General features: G+C 39.7%; 1 protein-coding gene across 2 annotated transcripts in view; it reads right to left on the bottom strand.

The window, feature by feature from the left end:
• The window catches only part of INO80 (INO80 complex ATPase subunit), a 126379-nt gene that overhangs the window by 5477 nt on the left and 102243 nt on the right, over nucleotides 1–18659 (bottom strand). For both annotated transcript variants that reach the window (XM_070583754.1, XM_070583762.1), the window contains exons 28-32: nucleotides 16665–16759; nucleotides 10386–10458; nucleotides 3500–3658; nucleotides 2766–2868; nucleotides 1596–1684 (exon numbers count right to left, since the gene is read on the bottom strand). In XM_070583754.1, the coding sequence (XP_070439855.1) occupies nucleotides 1596–1684; nucleotides 2766–2868; nucleotides 3500–3658; nucleotides 10386–10458; nucleotides 16665–16759 (519 nt within the window). The remainder of the gene's footprint in view (nucleotides 1–1595; nucleotides 1685–2765; nucleotides 2869–3499; nucleotides 3659–10385; nucleotides 10459–16664; nucleotides 16760–18659) is intronic.

Genomic DNA, 18659 nt, shown 5'->3' with positions numbered 1-18659 from the left:
AGAACCAAGTTCATTAGGGCATTGTCACAGATTAGAGATCTGAAATAACAGAACATATGCTTGGACACATCTAGGAGTCACATTCACCCACTGCACCTAACTGCATTTGTATCTAATACACCTATATTAGGGTTAATATGGTATGTCTTTGTATAGTTTATATTGTCACTGGATATTTATCTGAAACTTCTATGCTCAGAGCAGGGATAGCATCTGATGCAAACTTGGTAAAGAATATCCAGTATGAGAAAACCACTTTTTCTTCTTTGATATTGTTTCTGAATGTTAAAGTTATTTTAATTCTAAATAGTAGTAAGTAATGGGTAGAGACAGCAGCCCACGCTAGGAAAAAATCTTTCATTCTTGGGATTTTTCAGCTTTGTAAATTAAGTGAGTACCAGGAGTATCCTTTAGGCTAGAAACAGTTCTGCTCAGCAGAAGGTACAATCAAAGGTATGGATTTTACAATGTGAAGAGCTGGTATATCTATCGGAAGATGATCATATAATACAGACAGGCTCCTAGGCTGTGGACTATCAAGGCCATATGGACAAAGGGACATGAGGCCCAATACAAGCTTCGATAAGGGGAAGAAGCTGAGCTGACCTCCACTTAAAGCCGAACCAGTTTTAACATGTGGATGCACAATACGCTTCAGACAAACTGAACAGTCAAAGGAAATGAGGCACGGACAGCTGTGAGACTTGAGGGCCCGCAGCTATGGAGATGCCTGAAGTCCAGGTGGCTATCGTATTCAGACCAGGGGCCCAACCAGGGCTGGTGAAGATGGGAAGGGCAGCACGACCCAAAGGTAAGCCAAATCCATCAGAAAAAAACTAGGAAGCACTTTTTGGAAGGTTGTAAAACGGTTCCACACCAATAGTCCTAGGGCATAGTCCAATCTGGGAACCTAGTCAGAACTAATGGGCTTACTCCTGAAACAAGAATAAGTCCCGAAAGCTGCACTTCCAACTTAGATGTCAATAAAGACTGGAGTAAGGATTAACTGATATAATACTCTGGTAGAAGCAGCCAGATAGGGAGAAAGGTAGGGGAACTACATCCCACTTTGCAGTTAGCCAAGTGGGCTCAAGCAGGAAATGTCAGAAGGGAGACAAAAAACAGCTCAAATCTTTGGCATGAATTAGAGAAAAAGAGATGAACAAGCTCGTCAGCAACTTATTTTTCCAATGGGAGACGACACTGAATGGCACACTAGCAGACCTACGGTACAACGATTGGACCTAATGACCTCTTAGGCCCTTTCTAAGACTCTATGGAATCTGACAATGTAACATCCATCTTACCCATATTTATTTAGCCTTACGCTTTGTCATAGTCCATCAAATGGTTTCCATAATTACCCGTAACCCCTATGACCACAGACATGGTGGATCTGTGTGAGGCATACAGGTCTACCAAGGCTGCACTTCTCCTGATCAAACGTCAGTCAGCAAAGAACTGCTACTAATCACAAACATCTGGAGCTGGATAACAACCAGGAACCAAGAAGATAAGTCATGTACCCCAAAGCCTCGTCTGTAAGCACCCACCCCCACCAGTCCCTGTCACCACCCCAGGCCTGAAGCTGATACCTTCTCTGCATATTTTTCCCGCTTGCGCTTGCGTTCTTTAACTCGGTTGGTTTCCTCCTGCTGCCGTTTCTCTTCTTGCCGCAGTCTCACTATGAAGAAAAGCAAAAAGAGAGCTGATGAAGTCTCTGTGGCAATCATAATCTTCATCCTCTGAAATGAAGGTGGCCATATCCTTGATATTTATGTTCCAAGGTATGACTTCTATCTGTCTAAGACAGATAATTGGTGGTTTTCTAACTCAAGAAGGAACAGAGTTTTTGGATTCTTAACAGTTTCTGGGTCCAAACCATGATCCAGTTTAATTATCATGTGACTTTGCCTTTATTCTTTTTCCTTTTCTTTTCAGGCTTTTTAATCTCTGTGAAGGACAGATTGGGTATGGCTGTAGAGTCCCAAAAGGTTTTTAGAAGGTGGTGGCAAATGTGAGCACCACAGAAAGGAGCTTCCCCATATTTTCTGATGTGATGCTGTGGAAGTCATCAGAGGCTCACAGGGCAAGTCTGAAACCCACTGTTATCAAAACCCAGAAATACACGGGAGAAAGGTTTGTATGTCACACCAGTGTGCTACTCCAGCTTCTCCATTAAAACACTTCCCTGGGCAGAATAGAGTAAATTTGTTACTGCTGAAGAGTCTAGGGATAATAGCCTTCCTGGTACCAGTTTATTAAGTCATATTAATTAAAATATATATGTGGGGGGGAGGAGGGGCAAAATAGATGAAGGGGATCAAGAGGTACAAAGTTCCAGTCATAAAATAAATTAAGTCTCAAGAATGTAATGTTCAGGATAGGGAATACAGTCAATAATATTTTAATAACTTTGTATGATGACAGATGGTAAGACATATTGTGATCATTTTGTAATGTATAAAAATATTGAATCACTGTGGTACACCTGAAACTAATATAATATTGTATGCGAATTATACTTCAATCAAAACAAACAAAACAAAATGTGAATTTTGCCTTCTACTCCATAACACATCCTTGTTTGGATTTTAATAGAAAATATTAATATAAAAAATATTTATCCTCAAATACAGTTTTGGCATTGCCTACTCTCGGCACACAGCCAAGGAAGGACCCCTTCCATTTTCAGATGTGTATGGCTAGAAAAACACCTTTTGTAGGGAGGAGAGAGCATTAAGAAGTAGTTTTAGAGTACGTACGTTTCTTCTCCAACTCTTCATCATCTAGAAGAAGACTAACCACCTCTTTGGGTTTCAAGGTATCTGGTTTGAAGTTCCCACCAGAAATCACCATCCGTTGAATCTACACCAAAGCAGATCAAAATATCACCTCTAGGCACCCATTTGCTTATGGCAACCATCCAGAAAGAAAGAAACACCTTTCTCAATCTGCTCCTCCACTAAGGGCCCTGGAATGCCTATTTTTTTCTCATTCATCTGATTGGCTCACCCAGATTATTTGTCCAACAGAAAGGACAATGAAAATGTCTTTACTTGGGACTGCTAATTGACAGCTAGAGGACCCAATAATACTGATTCGAGTTGGAAGACAAACAAAAATAATAATTTCTTTGGAAACTAGTAAATTTGGCATACAAAAAGAGGTTGATCAAATTGAGAGTGTTAGGGTGAGAGCTAAAATGTCATTTCTTCTTCCTCTCAATGTGAAAGTATGTCGAACATAAGGGCCATGACTGCTGTCGGTCTCCATGTGAACAGCTGAATCTAGGTTGTAGCCATTGTTTTGGTAGAAAAGGAGTGAGGAATGGCCTGGGCAGCTGAGACTGCTATTGTACAGGAGCTGATGTTATTTCATATGCAGAAGAAATTCTAGTCCTTTCATGACCAATGAAATGTGAGAGAGCGTCTTAGTCCAGTCAATGTGGTTGGACTTTCTGTTTTCTCCACCAGTACTTCCTTTGCCTTGTGCTTACCTCACTCTTCTCCTTGGCTCGCTGCAGAATGCGTTCTTCAATGGTGCCTTTACAGATGAGCCGGTACACAGTAACCTGCTTTGTCTGCCCCAAGCGGTGGGCCCTGTCCATGGCCTGCTGGTCCACAGTGGGGTTCCAGTCACTATCATAGAAAATCACCTGCACAGGCAGGACAAGAATACAGCAAAGACTGAGGCACCCTCAGAGCAAAACCAGGAATTCTGAGAGCAACTCAGGCACTCATCTGTTTGCATTAGTTTGATGCCAGATTTCTTTCTATGATATTAAGATTAGCAGATAATCCACTCATAAAATCAAGCCATTCCTTCACTTGCCCTGGGCAAAAGAGACATACTCAGGACTTTTTTCAGGGTTTTCATTTAAAAAGAGGGAACAGCAATAATATTAATAGTTAACACTTAGTACTTATTTGCCAGTCATTCTTTTAGATGCTTTATGTATATTAACTCATTTATATTCCACAATCACCATGATTTAGGTACTATTAAAACCCCCACTTTATAGATGAGGAAACTGAGGCACAAAGGAATTAGAGAATGTACCCAAGATCACACAGCCTACGCAGGTGGTGGGCCTGGGATGTGAAAGCCTTCTCTTTAACACTGGGATGACCTTGGGAAGAGATAGGCATAGCTTTCCTGGCATTCTCAGGCTCTCAGCAGCAGGGTCATTTTCTATCCCGCAAATTCCCGGGAAGAAATGTTTAAAGGGCTCCTTGGAAGTGAATTCTAGTTTTCCAAATAACAAACACAAACAACACAAAATGTACTCCTCCTTCCCCCACCCCACAGTGATCCTAAAACCAATGGACTCCTGGATTCTCAGTCCTTGAGGCAACTAACACAGTGGACCTCCTTAAAGAAACCCACTTCAAAACGACCCTGATCTCTTATGTGTCCTCTCCTCCATATACAATCAAGTCACCAGATCCAGCCAGTCCCTCTTTAGAAATGAATCCATCCTTTCGAGAGTCCCACTGTCCCTATCCTGGACCAGGCCCTCACCACCTACATCTGGCTCACTAACGCTGTTTGATCAGTGGGCTCCCTACATCTCAGTCTCTTTCTTCTTCAGTCTCCTTTGGGTACCACTGTAGACCACTTCCTCCGTCTCTGCTGGTTATGCTCTAACACACAAAGTCCGAACTCCCCTTAATAATCAGGCCTTGCTATACTGAGCCAACTTCGTTCTATTCTTTCCTAACATAAACTGGCCCTTCTCTCTTATTAGACAGGTCTCATCAGTGTTCCTCACTTATATTACATTTGTCTGCAGCACTTTCTGCTCAAGCTGCTCCTCTAGCCTAGAATCCCTCGCCTCTTTGCTATTAGTCCTTTAAGGTTCGGTTCAAGCTTCACCACTTTCAGGAAGGCCTTCCTGATTTCTCTTACCTATAACAATGTCTCCTTTTCCTATTCCTCATGAATTCTTATTAGAAATAATAACGGACAGAATCTGCTGAGTCCTTACTATGTGTCTGGCATTAGTGTGCACATATATCTTACTGAATTTTCACAAAAACCTGTGTATTTCCTTCAACTTATAAATTAGAAAGAAGCATGCCTGAGCTCACAGTCCTAACAGTCTCCCTCCAACACCTGCACTATTAACACCACTTTGCATTGCCTACCTCGGTCCAAGTTCCCACTTAATCACTGACTATTTTCTATGGGTGTCCAATTTAAAAATCTCCCCATCTAGTCTTATTTACCAGACACCATCCGTCGGTGTGAAGCAGAATTCCACAAATACTAGTCGATTGATACTAGAATCTCTAAGGGGATTTGAGCAAAACTAGACAGAGCCTAAAAATGTAAACTAAAGAGTGATTCCAACTCTCTTGAAACTGCTTCTCTATGATGCTTTTTCCATTGGCTAACACTATTCCTAAATAATTTATTTGTTTTCTCATTTAAAAATGGAGGCAATTCTTCTGCCATTCTTTGAAGAGCTCAGATTTTGGGTGAAGACAGACAAAAAGCATCAGCATTTTCAATGCTCTTTCCTCTACTAGTAAGAATCTCTACTGGCTCTTTCTTATGGTGCTCCTTTCGTCTTGCTTTTATATGAGGTATAATCCTTAAACTTTTAGTGTTTAGAATCCTTGGGGAGAAAATTACAAACTGCCTGCCAAAGAAAAACAAATCACCGTGAAAGCTTATTGTTAATCCACAGTGTCCACAGACCTAGGATCTAGAAGTACACAATGTTTGTCACTTGTAGAGGGGCATAGTAAATCTGACTACAGGACATTCTGGAGCTTATCAGGATATGCACAATTCTAGAAAATCCAGTTTAAACTTCCAAGGAGAACAAAGGAAGAGAAGACACAGTTAATGAAAAGGAGACCTACATTACTTGCCTAACATACCTAAAATGACTACATATGTGGAAAATGAGGGCTGATGTCACATGCAAAGATAGTGCCTTTAGTTGTCCAAGCCTGAGGCACTGGTTCAGCATGAATTCATAATGGGGAGTTTTAGATTATGAATCATTTCATAGGTGCTTCCTTAACATTTACATTTTTTCCTAGAAGTCTCAGTAGCAATCAAACCTGATTCAACTTGGGTTCTTACTCATAAACAGTAAGAACATTAAAGCCTGAGGAGGTAAGTTTGCAATGTAACTTAAAAAAATCCCCAAATTAAGTGGCTATTTATTATTTAAATGGATTAAAAGAGGTGGGGAATTTGGAAGAAAGAGAAAAATAAAGATTCTATTTAGAAAAATACTTACCCAGGGAAAAAGAATATGAAATATGTGTAAGCTAGTAAGTTAAAACAAGAACAAGGGTGAGAAAACTAAAACCAAGCCAGACATATGATTATTATCCAATCTGACCATAAAATGAACACTGAATCAACCATGACAGGAACTCGAAGTGGGGTAGGTGTTGGGGGAGACAATTGTGCCCACCACAGTGGGACAGAGATGACACCCGTACTTGGTAATCAAGTTTATGGAGCTCAGTGAGACACCCTAGAGAAAAACAAGCAACAATTAAAGGACTAGAAGAACTGACTTCACTAGGAAAGATTAAAGCAAGTCAATACACAAAGCGTGGCCCAGCAATGACTAAGGGGAAACATATTAATAGTCAGCACCTTCATGAAATTGTAAACACTAAGTTGGGCAGGCATGGCAGAGAGGAGGTAAGAGTCGAGACAGGGCGGAAACGCCTGGCTATACAGGTCAATGAGAGGGAGTTTCAGGGGATGAAGGAGTGAAATGGAAAACAGGAAAATTTCTAGGAGAACAACTGGAAAAAGCTGGACCAACACTTGGAGGGTGGAACTCCTTTTCCCTCAAGAGAATGGGTGGAAGTTCAGTCCCATGGGAGGGCTGAAAGCTGTCCCATTTTGTCTCATGGGACACAGGATTTTTCTCACATTGCTACGAAGGGACAAAAGCGCCTCATTCTCTCCATACATGTAAGCATATAAAACAGGTCTGACATAGAAACAAAACAAACAGTGCAGTTCATAACCACTCCTCACTAAACAGTCAAATGCAAAGAGATCCCTACTTCAGGAAGAATATACAAAGAACAACACAGACAGTAAGGGGCAGCTGCCATTAATCACATGCCGAAATCATGTTTGCAACTAACAGAGTGGGCCAGACAGAGACCCACTGTTTACAAATACACATGTATACATGCATTCTCAATCTCAAGACATTAAGTTTTTCCTAACATTTTAGGCTGACTAACTTCTTCCTTGTCCATAAATGGTTCTGGGGATCTTTCAAAGCTAAATAAATCTCAGGACAAAGGAAAAATGCCAGGCAAGCAGTGAAGCCTATTGTTTGTCTAATAATACACATACACAGAGTATAACTTGACTTCACACAAAGCATAAACTAGGAATTCATTTCAATCTTGTCTCATTTTTCTTAGGAGTATTCCAGGAGGTTCTAATTTACAAGTGAGTCCCTGAGCCCTCCCTCAAAATTAAATGTAAATTATTTTGGAATTGGGAACTCAGAATATTCAGAGCTTCTCTCTAGCCCCCAGGAGGAAAAGGGAATTTCTACCTCTGCTCCTTTTGCTATGGGCTTAGGGCCTACTTTAGTTCTTTGTGGCTGGCAGGAGCTCCTTACCCTCACAAGGCAAACTACGTGAACACTGGGAGCGTGATGCAGATCGCCCCCCTCAAATCTGCTTATTTTTTTGACCATTCAAATGAATGACTAAGGGAACAATTTCTTAAAAAACCATAGACCAAACCTCAATAGCCAGGCTGACAAGAAGGGAAATACATTTTAATCAAATGAATTTAGGCTAGATCTCCCCAGGTGACCTCATCTGGCCTCATAGCCTTAAACATCATCTATGACCTGATAATTCCAAAGTACATCTACAGCCCCAATCTTTCTCCTGAACTCCAGACTCTGCTGCCTGAGTGACAATGACACTTATGTGTGCTAAGCATCTTGAATTTAACATACCCCAAACCAAATTCTTGATTTCCCCTCTCAAACCCGCTCCTCCCCCCATCCTCCCCTTAATCAGTAATTGGTATCTCCATCATTCCAATTGCTCAGGCCAAATACCGTGGAGTTCTCTTTGATGCCTCCTGCATGTCCCACATCCAATCTACCAGCAAACCAGCTGCACCTTCAAAATATATGCAGGTTGCAATTATTTCTCACCACCTCCACTGCTTCAATCCTTGTGTACCATCATCTTGTTACCATCATCTTGTGTCTAACTCCTAACTGAACTTCCTGCTTCTACCTTTCTCCCTACAGTTCTCCCCACCCCAACCCTCCGAAGCCAGAGGGACACATTTAAAACCCAAGCCAAATCACGACACTCCTCTGTTCAAATTCTTCCAGTGGTCTTCCAACTCAAAATCCTTACCATGGCCTACCAAGCACTATGTGATCTGCTTCTCCAACACTCACCTCACACCGCTCTCCCTCTCATTCATTTAGTTCCACCTACAAAGGGCTGCTTACTGTTGCTTGATTGTGCCAAGCACGTTCTCACCTCAGGGTTTTGCACTTATCTCTTCTGCCTGGAACGCTCTTCTTTCTGCCAGATATTTGCTTGGCTTGCTTCCTCACTTTCTTCAGGTCTTGGCTCAAATGTTACCTTATCAGAGAAGCCCTACCAGCCCAGACAAAACAGCAGCTCCTGATCATGAATAGGGTTTTGAAGAACAAACAGCAATTTACAAGGTGGAAGGAGGTGCCCAGGAGGATGATCTATGCTGAGGGAACAGTTTATGCAACAGTGTGATATAATATAGTGCGTTCAGGAAACTATAAGTCAACTGTTATTTCTGAAACATAAATTTTGGAAGGGGAAGTAGCCTGACAATTAGGGCGGAAAGGGAGATAAAGGCTACAAAATGAAGGGCATTTAATGCCATGTAAAGGAGCTTATACTTTATCTCGTAGACGATGGAGACAACCTAAAGAGTTTTAAGCAAGAGTGGCATGGTTAATAAAGAAGGGTATAAATAAACTAATAGAGCAGGTATGGTGCTGGGGGCTGAGACTGGAGTCCAAAAGATCAGTTAAGAGAAAGTGATGAAGTTTATATTCATGTTGAGACTATGACTCAGTTGGGACTGTATGGAATGCTTACAAACTAGAGAGAGCAGAGAACCAAGGAACAAAAAGAAAGCCAAGTTTCTGCTATCTGATATGGCACCAAGGGAGCCACCACATCAGAGAACGCAGAACAACATCACCTACCACCAGTGACGGACTTCCTTTAAGGTGACTGAGGCTGATGATGTGCACATTAGATACAGTATCTACCCAGCTACGCCTCCAGTGGTCCTTAGGCCCTGGAGCCCTGTCCCAACCTGGTTAACTGGCTGAAGAGATTTAGATGCCAAGGAAGGTTCAGTTGAGTTCTCTGGTTCATATTCTACTTAGTGATATTATAGAATCTGTTTTTCATTCTTGAAGGCAGGCAGGTCTGTGGTGTAGTAGTTAGTAAGGAGAAAGAGTGGACATAGCCTAGGAGTGGGGACTGGAAAACATGGGATCCAGTTCCAGCTCTGCTGCTGCGAGTCTATTCAAGCCTCTTCACCCTTGTACCTCATTTCTCCATGAGCCTCCAGAGTTCGCATCCTCCTCATATTTGTGAGAATTCTGATGCTCTGTATTTTACAGAGAGGCACCACAACAGCCATAAAAATTATGTTTTTAGAGTCATGCCTTCTACAGAACAATTTCCCATTTATGCAGTTTTATGTCTCATGTTTAAGGTTACTGAAAATGTTATTAAATGTATTTGAATCCTGGGAGTAATTCTAAGATTCAAAAGGAATGCTCTTTTCCTCTGCTTTTCACATGCTGAAATATTCTTCCAAGATTGCATACAAAAGGATAGGTAATTTGATGGAATGTCTTTTTAATTTAATTTTTTAAATTACCAATTTCATTGCTCTCCAACCACCATTTGAAGTCTGGGATACAAAAATATGAGTTTTTCCTAAAATGGAATAATGTATAAGAGAAATAAAACAATCCTTTCTGATGTGTTCAGTTATAACTCCTAAAACAAATCTGGTTGGATTGACTGATTTTTTTTCTTCAGTGTGTTTATTCAGACGTACTCCAAGTGTTTAGAACTGTATCACGCACACAGTAGGCACTCACTAAATATTTATTGAATGAACATGTAAGAAAGTTACTCCAAGAGAATGGAGAGAAAAGTCTAAAAGGAAAGCTAACAAATGTTCCAGTTCCAGGCAAAGTGTATGTACTGTCTTGTAACATAACAAGAAGAGGCAAAGAAATAAAAGTTTGTGACACAAAGCAAAGGGTAACGCCAATTGAACAACATTTTTAGAGTAGAAAACCTGCATATCTGGTATCATATTGTGCTCTCATTACTTACTGTATCTGCAGCAGTGAGATTGATACCCAGCCCTCCAGCTCGTGTGCTTAGTAGGAACACAAAGATGTCATTCCTGTAGAAAAGGGAGGGATATGTTAAGAGGAAAAACTGAAAAAGAAAAATAGCATATGGCAAAAGAGAGGGAACTCTGAATATAGAACAGCGTCTAGGGCTAGAAAGGGTTTTGGTGGTTAGCCAGGCCTGACCCACGTTTTTTCGACACACTGTACAAAGGTGCTCTGTTGCTAAAATCAAACCATGGCAGTCACCTTCCAATTTGCACATATACTTTTCCTGCCCACTAATACTGACTGGGAGGCAGTATACTTATAAACATGTAGCAAATATAATAGAAAAATATGCTATCGTGGAAGTAGGGACCTCTCTATGTAACAGTCATATTTTTAACAAGTTCCTAGTTCATACAGAGGGACAAATAAATCAGTATTTCCTGTTGTTTCCCCCAAGAACCATGACTTGCAATAATTTTGGAACTAATGATTATAATTCCAAAGCATTCATTTTTCCAAACGAAGAAAGTCAGTCCCAGAAAAATGACCTGAGGTCAGGACTAAGACCCAGGTCATGACTTCTATGTATTAAATTGAATTTAGGATCAAACTCATGAAGATAGGCTGGAATTAAAGTACTTTTTGATGAATGCCAACACAACCCTTACACAGAAATGACCAGATATAGTTTTCTCAGTTTCCCTTTACATCCTATATCCTTTTAAAGAAACTAAAATTATGAATAAACCAGTATGTGCCACTGTCACTCATTCAGGCAACAAATATTTACTGAGTATCTTCTAGGAACAGGCCCATGCCAGATCACAAAGAGCAGGCTCTGAGGGTAAGATTTATCTATCTATGTACACACATACAATTAGGGCTCAATTTGAACTCAGTTCTTGCAGATAACATAAATGTATTTTAAGATTATCTTGTCATCTTCATGCTCCTGCCACCAGAAGTTATTTTCCAGAACATTTCTAAGGGGAAGAAACTGCATTATACTGGCGAGCAAACTTCAGTCCTCTAAATCAAGCAGCTAAACCCTCTTCTTTATGACTATAATGAGAAATACAACTGGAAATTCATTTAGATCAGTGTTATTCAAATTGCAGGTCACAACTATCAATGGTTATGAAATCAGTTTGGTGGATCTGGACCGTATTAAAGAAACAGACTAAAGGAAACAGAACAGATTAGAAAATATTATATACATCACAGGTCATAAGGATAAGTGCCGTTTTGTGAAGTTTCAGATATGGTAAATAGGTAATAAATCCCAATGTAAAATGAATTTTGTTCTGCGGTTTTCAGTTAAAAAAAAAGGAAACACACTGACATCAGGATGCTCTCATTCCTTGATTCTGTTCTTCCTTGGTAAAGTCACTTGACTGCTAAAGGTCTGTTTCCTGGACTATAAAATGAGGATGTTCTGAATATAGCTGAAGTGACTAATTAATGACATATCAACAACAAACATGAGTATCAGTGAAGGAACTATTTTGAAATAAGCATCCTCATTAATCACTATGCTGGGCAGGTCCTAGTAGAAAACTGTCCATTACTTGCATTCAGTTAAACACAACTTTCCTAGAGGCAGGCATGGATCACAGAGCATGTCTGGAGGCCTCTTGTAGGGCATGATTTCAAAAGCTCTGTACTCTCACAAAAGTTCTATTGGTTAGCCTTGATTTTATCATGAAGTTTAATATTTCATAATTTTCTTTATTTAATATATAAGATGTCATCTTTTATGGTTAAATCATCCAGAGCAAACCACAAAGTTAGAAGGCACCTGCCAGCTTACAAACACGTTTTCCTATAGATATGGGACGATGTAAATGGAAGCTTGATACCTCGCAGCCCATAGGAGAGTATTTAACCACAATAAGGCTTCAAATAAAAAGTGACTGAACTTTCCAGGGCTGCACCAATCCTGTAGAATAATCCTTCCCACTCTGGTCCTGAGAAGACTGCTCAAAGCTCTCTCCTGCTTTGGTGGGTACAGAGGGGTCAGAGGCTTCTCTCCAACACCTGTGTGAGAGCTCATGGAGTCAGCCAATGGTTAGGACTTTTTTTGTAGTTTCTAAAGAAGTCCAGAGCCTGAGGATGGAGTAGCGGCAGGCGAGTGGGGATGGGACAGGGAGGGAGGTAGAAGGTAGCTTGGGAACTACAATAAAAGAAAGGGTAGAGGTAGAAAGATGGGCTATTTCCACAGTCTGGACAGCCAGAGAGATAAGTCCCCAGATGTGGTAACTATTTATAAACAAGGACTATACACAGAAAAAATACTAGTGAAAGTAATCCTGGTAAAAATAAATTGATGGCGAAACTTAGAAATATGATGGTGGAAAACACTTTTTTTTTGGATATTAACTATGTATCGAGAAGATGTCTTTTAATGATGAGGTAGATTGTAAGTAGCAAGGTTTGCCTGCATTCAGTAACATATTCATAATTCATAACATAATTCATATTGTAACAGAAGAATAAGGATTACAGAAACCTTGGGCTGTTAAAAATCAAAGAAATTAGCTTCCACCCTGGATCACACTGTTGGATTATTTATAAGCAAAAATATTTGAATCAAACTGCTGAGAAGTTCCTTTCTACTGAACAAATCTAGTATTATAACATGAATTAATATCTTGGCAACCCTGACTAAAGAAAGGAAAGAAAACAATCCTGGAAGGCAACATGAGGGTTTGGGTGCCCTCTAGGGGGCTGAAAAGGAACCTCAACTCAGGGTCTCCGTTGGAAGACACCTGAGAGACCAGGCTTCTGGGTGGTCTATGAAGGAGACTATGAAATCATGTAGCAAAGACAAGTCTAGGTCTCACCCTTACTTTTCTTTAGTTAATGATCCACTGAGGCCACTTTGCACCACAATACCCAAATTGTGCTGGGCATGTAGCTGACTGCAGTAAAAACTAGATGAATGACTGAAAAAGAGCCAGAATGAAAGAGGGCACTGGAACTCTGTAACACTCTCAACTACAAAGAAAAATCCATGCTACACTCACATTTTCTCATGTTTTCTGAAGGGTCACCCTGAGTGGTGCGATAATTGGGGGGATCCATCTGGCAAATGCCATTGGGTAGGAGGAAGGGAAGCAAAGACCAAGGCACGTCAGAGCAAAGACCTTGTGAATGGCTTCTAGGATCATGCACTGGTCACATGTTGTGAATGTTGCCCAGTCAGGACATCCTGGTCAAACAGTCTTTAGTCTCAGTCAGACTCTTTCCTGGAAGGATCCCTCATAAATAAATCTTGCATGAAGGGAATGTAAATGGCTTTTTATAGGAGTTCTTGTTTACTCTGGCTGACCTTTGAGCCACAGCGCTGTCCAGTTGAAACTACAATTTTTTCTTTTGATGTCTTTTCATTAATAATAATGAAAATATTTGGCAAGGTGTGCTTTTCTGTTTTGAAAAACACCTGTCTTTTTCTCTATATTGGGTTACTGCCAGCCAATCAAATTTATAAGTGGAGAACTTTTTCCCCATTTGGAGGGGTCTGCCTGATAAGCTTCTGGTCAGCATAGGCACAGCTCAGATTCCATATACAAGAAGTAGGAGATTATTTCCTAGCCATTAATCCCAACTCCAATCATCTAGCTCTTAACGTAGGCAGGGAAGGAGACTTTGCTCTGTTTTTTCATTTTGCCAAATATTAGATGCAGGGTGTTAAAATGATAGTTACTCAAATGTTCAATCTAAATAAAACTCACTGCTCCCTAAGTAATTCTCAGTTGTAAGGTTTGGAAGCTCAAGTAAGTTTCCCAGGAAATCTGCAAAATAAGACATTTACTAAGTAGATGTAGTACAATTTAATGGTGAAAATACCCTTCTTTTAGAGCTAAGCTTTTAAAAACTACTGTGTGCTACTGGGATTGTCCAAATAACTGCTTGACAAATTAAATAAGGGATTTTAGAAGTAATAAATCAAATACATCTACTGATTTTTTCCATTAAAAGGTCACTGGAAAATGTACTAAGTCCTGGATCTCATAGTCCAGTTTTCTGGGAATTGGGTCAGCTAGAACAGCTGTAGCTCTACAACTCAGAAGCCCAAACCATTAGAAGTCAACATACCATAGCTCTAGGTGGAATCTATATCAGCAGAACTTTCTACAAAGTAATCTGACAATATGCACAGTCTTATATGTTCATATCCCTTCACTCAGTAATTTCCCATGTTTGAATCTATATTAAGAAAATATCTAAAATAGTGACAAAGCTTTATAAAAAAGATATTCACTCAACATTTTAACAATGGAAGAGTAGTATATATACTCAGTGTAATGGAATGTTGGTCACTAAAAATAACGATTACAAAGACTTTTTTAATGATGTGTGAAAATGTTTATGATATAATATTAAGCGAAAGAAATCAGGACACACAATCCTATCTACAATATGTTATCAACGTGTAAATATAACCCCCCACACACACCAAAGACTAGAGGGATATACCAAAACGTTAACAGTGATGGGACTGTGAGTAATTTTTATTTTCTTCATTAAATATTTTTCAAATATTCTTCAATAGGCATTTTATTGTAATATATAATGACCCCAATTGTTACTGGAAAAAAACAGCTTTGTTGTTAACGAAAGATCTTCAAAAGTACCCTAGCAAACATACTAGTGGAAAATAAACACAAACAGTAGTAGGTGAAACATCTACTACTTAATGGCTTTTCTTGTAACACAGAACTCATGCCACTCCTACTAATGTGCCCCCAACACAGAGATGCTGGCATCCCTGGAGAAAATACAGGCACCCTGGGAAAATACACAGTCTGTAGATCTTGTATGTAAGATTCCTGTCAGTTGGAACTCTGAGGTTGGAGTAGGTGTGGACATAGTAAAACACATTTCATTTGATTTCAGAATTAAGAAAAGATGAAGATCAGCTGGTAAACTTTCTTGGGGGGGCGGGGTGCGCACAGCTATATGGTAGGGCTAGGAGGCACTACTTAGCTTGTACATGTCTCAAATAACCAATTTAAGAATCTGCCCATAGCTTCTGAGAGCTGAGAAGCTAGGTGAGGTCACCGACACCGTTGTTCCAAGGGAGCAAGCTGGAACAGGTACAAAGCAGATCTTCCCCTCCACTGTTGTTCAAACAGCCACCTGAATTCAGACGCACGGTTTCAACTCAGAGGAGTTATTGGCCTGAGTATGCACTGTAAATGAAAACATCAGGATGTATCTCCTTACCTGCGCTCCATTGTAAAGGACCGTGCAATACCAAAAATTCTCAGAGGGCACTCTACTTTGAACTATGGATTTGTTTTATGCTAAATTGTTTTACATCTGAAGTAAATCATGCTTTAAAACAGAAATGAAAGAAATTAAAAATTGTAACCTAAATACAAATGGCTTTGTGCTTCATTTTCCTTCCCAAGAATTCAAAAGTTAAATATTAACAGACTACACAATTAAAGGCCAAAAATTCAGAACTGTTCTGATTTACAGAACATTAAGATCTATTCTATTCCTTAGTCCTCCAGGTCTAAGGAAGAAAACTAAGGGTGGAGTTCAGCAGACCAGTCACTAGCAGAGCTTGGCTTTCCCCTTGGAGAGAGCAGTAACCAGACTCTGCTTATTACAATGAGAACCTGCACTTAGGATAATTATGGCTCTGTAAGCCATCAGCAACCAGCAGGCAGTATTTGAAATTTCATAGGTTCATTATCAGGTGGGAGAAGGACTGTAACTGAGAGCTGCCAGCTGAATAGATTGCACACTATTGCAATTTGTCATTCTGTACTGTACTACTACAATGCTAGAGGGAAAGCAGGAAAAAGGACGGTATTTTTCTTTAAACTTAATAGGAAATGAAACAGCTAAGCAAAAATAAACTAAAAATCAATTGTAAGTCAACACCCAGAGACAGCCACTGTCAACATTTAGGAATACAGCCTTGTGGACTCTTTTTCTACATGCATATTATATATATAAGGAGGATCTTGGCTCATACTCAGACATCATTTCTTTTATAGCCCAAAGAAATAGGCACTGATTTGGTGAGAAAATACATTTCAAACACAGGTATTACCAAGCATTCATTTTCTCTCTCTCTCTCAGACGCACAAATTTGAACCACTATAAGCGGATTTAGCTACCTCTTAAAAGGGTGGGAACTATATCATGATCACCTAACAATCTGAGATGTGTTGGCATTTCTTTTAAACTTACCATCTCAAGTACTAGAGGAAAAACAAACGAGAATTTTTGTAACTCCTATTAACATTACCTGTTCTGAAAATCAGCAACCATGTCCCGCCTCTCTGAGATCTTGGATGAGCCATCAAGCCTCATGTAGGTATGCTTCCTATAAACCATATATTCCTGCCAACCAGAGTAAAAAGATGTGATAAGTCTGATGCAAATTAATTACTGTATTCTAATTCCCACAAGCATCTACCTACCTTCTTTCTACCTCCTCCATACTGGGAACAAGTCATTATATCCAGAATGAGAGAAAGTAATCTCAAAAGGACAGGAATTTAATTGGTAAATGAATTTACTGCCAGTGTGTGACAATCAAGGGTAACGAGAAGATTACAACCACTCTCAATTTCAACTTGGAAACTAATCTTATTCCTGTAGATTACTGTAGATTTCATGAAAACAAACAAAACAAAATGAAATTTTCAGTCATCAAAATGGCTTTTCAGTCACCAACCAGATGTTTCTCACAGCTATGGAATATCCAGTTTTCTTTTAGTAACACTCGTCCTAATGTGTTTCTCCCCAGCAAATTCTTGCTGATCAAAATCCTTGAATTTACAGCCTAAGCTTCCTTCTTCTCATAGAGCATGCATCACTGTTAAGGGAACAGAAGACAAGGTAACTTTCCATGTCAGAGGATGTTCTTGTCATCATCATCTGTGACACATCATCTGTGAGTGGAATTACAACTTTTAACAACGGAGAAGAGACTTCAAGAGATGCAATGGAGAGGATGGATCTCCATTCTTAGATGCTGCCAATTCCTCTTACAGATAATATCCAAATGAGCATTGATTTCCTGTCTTTATCCAGATTATATGGACAATACTTTGAACAGTCCATTTGTAGAGGAATTATTATCAAACGCTTCACACAGCTGCCTATATATAAGAAATCACCATGAACAGTTACTTTGGTTCTAAAATAACTTTTCACTATTGAAAAAGACTAATCATTTCTACATTTGGGAGATTGTGTTAATTAATTTTCTGTGGTCAAATGTTCTTTTATTGCAATACTCTCCCATGTAGCTCTTATACTTGGCTGGGTATTTTAGCAGACAACGTTGCTACTTTGGTATGGTTGGTGCAGAGTATGTAGCAGCCTGCTCTTAGAGCAAGTGAGTGCCAAAAACCCTTTAAATGGCTTGGCAGAAGTCTCTGACTATGATATCTGTTATGTGAAGCTGGTTGACAAAATAGACAAGCTCATCAAAGCACACATCTTCATGGTGTTTCATATATATATATTTCACTATTTCTTTCAGTCTCCAGGTGCTTATTAAAGGGCTTTGATAATCAAAGAGGGGCAGAAAAATATTCAGTCAAAGCAAGTTTCAAGTTTCCTTTTAGGAGTACAGCCCTATAATGGGACTGGGTTAATGGCAGAGAAGTAGGAGTGTTTTGGATAAGGAGGAATTCAGGGAAGAAGATGAAAAATGACAGCATGATGATGGTCTTTAGAGGCTCACTGTACTTTGGCAGCTAATCCAGTCAGGGAATACTGCCATCCAGAAAAGCCAAATAATGAGATTATACAGAGAGACACCCCACAGCTTTGGACTTTAACTAAATCGTGAGTTTCTTGGACAGGCACTCTTTTGCCTTTTAAGCCAGAACTTCTAATCCCAGCGAGAACAGTAATGAAGGAATCTTCTTGTAGATCTTGCTGTTTACATGATTTATATATCAAGGTCAGCATAACACCAGAGATATTAATGCCAGACCACAATCAAACCAACGCTGATTACAGAGAGCCTGTTACTGAGGCAACAGAAGTGAACCTTTTCAGTTTACTGCTTTAAGCCTTTGCTCTCTCACTCAGGGGAGTAGTGGGATTTCAGAAGGCTTAGATGAGTTTAGATCCTATTTTAGTAAGTAGCTTCAAAACAAGTTCATGGATGTGGAAAATACAGTTAAAAACAGAATAGAGGAATGTCTACATTCTCACATCACAGAAAAACATCCAAAAGATAAAAACTGAGCTAAAAAGGCAATTCAGTATTTCTTTCATTCAC

The sequence above is a fragment of the Equus przewalskii genome, chromosome 1 (assembly GCF_037783145.1).
Source record: "Equus przewalskii isolate Varuska chromosome 1, EquPr2, whole genome shotgun sequence".
Taxonomy (NCBI): Eukaryota; Metazoa; Chordata; class Mammalia; order Perissodactyla; family Equidae; genus Equus; species Equus przewalskii.
The sequence above is the reverse complement of the archived record's forward strand: the minus strand, read 5'-3'. Positions and strand labels throughout refer to the sequence as shown.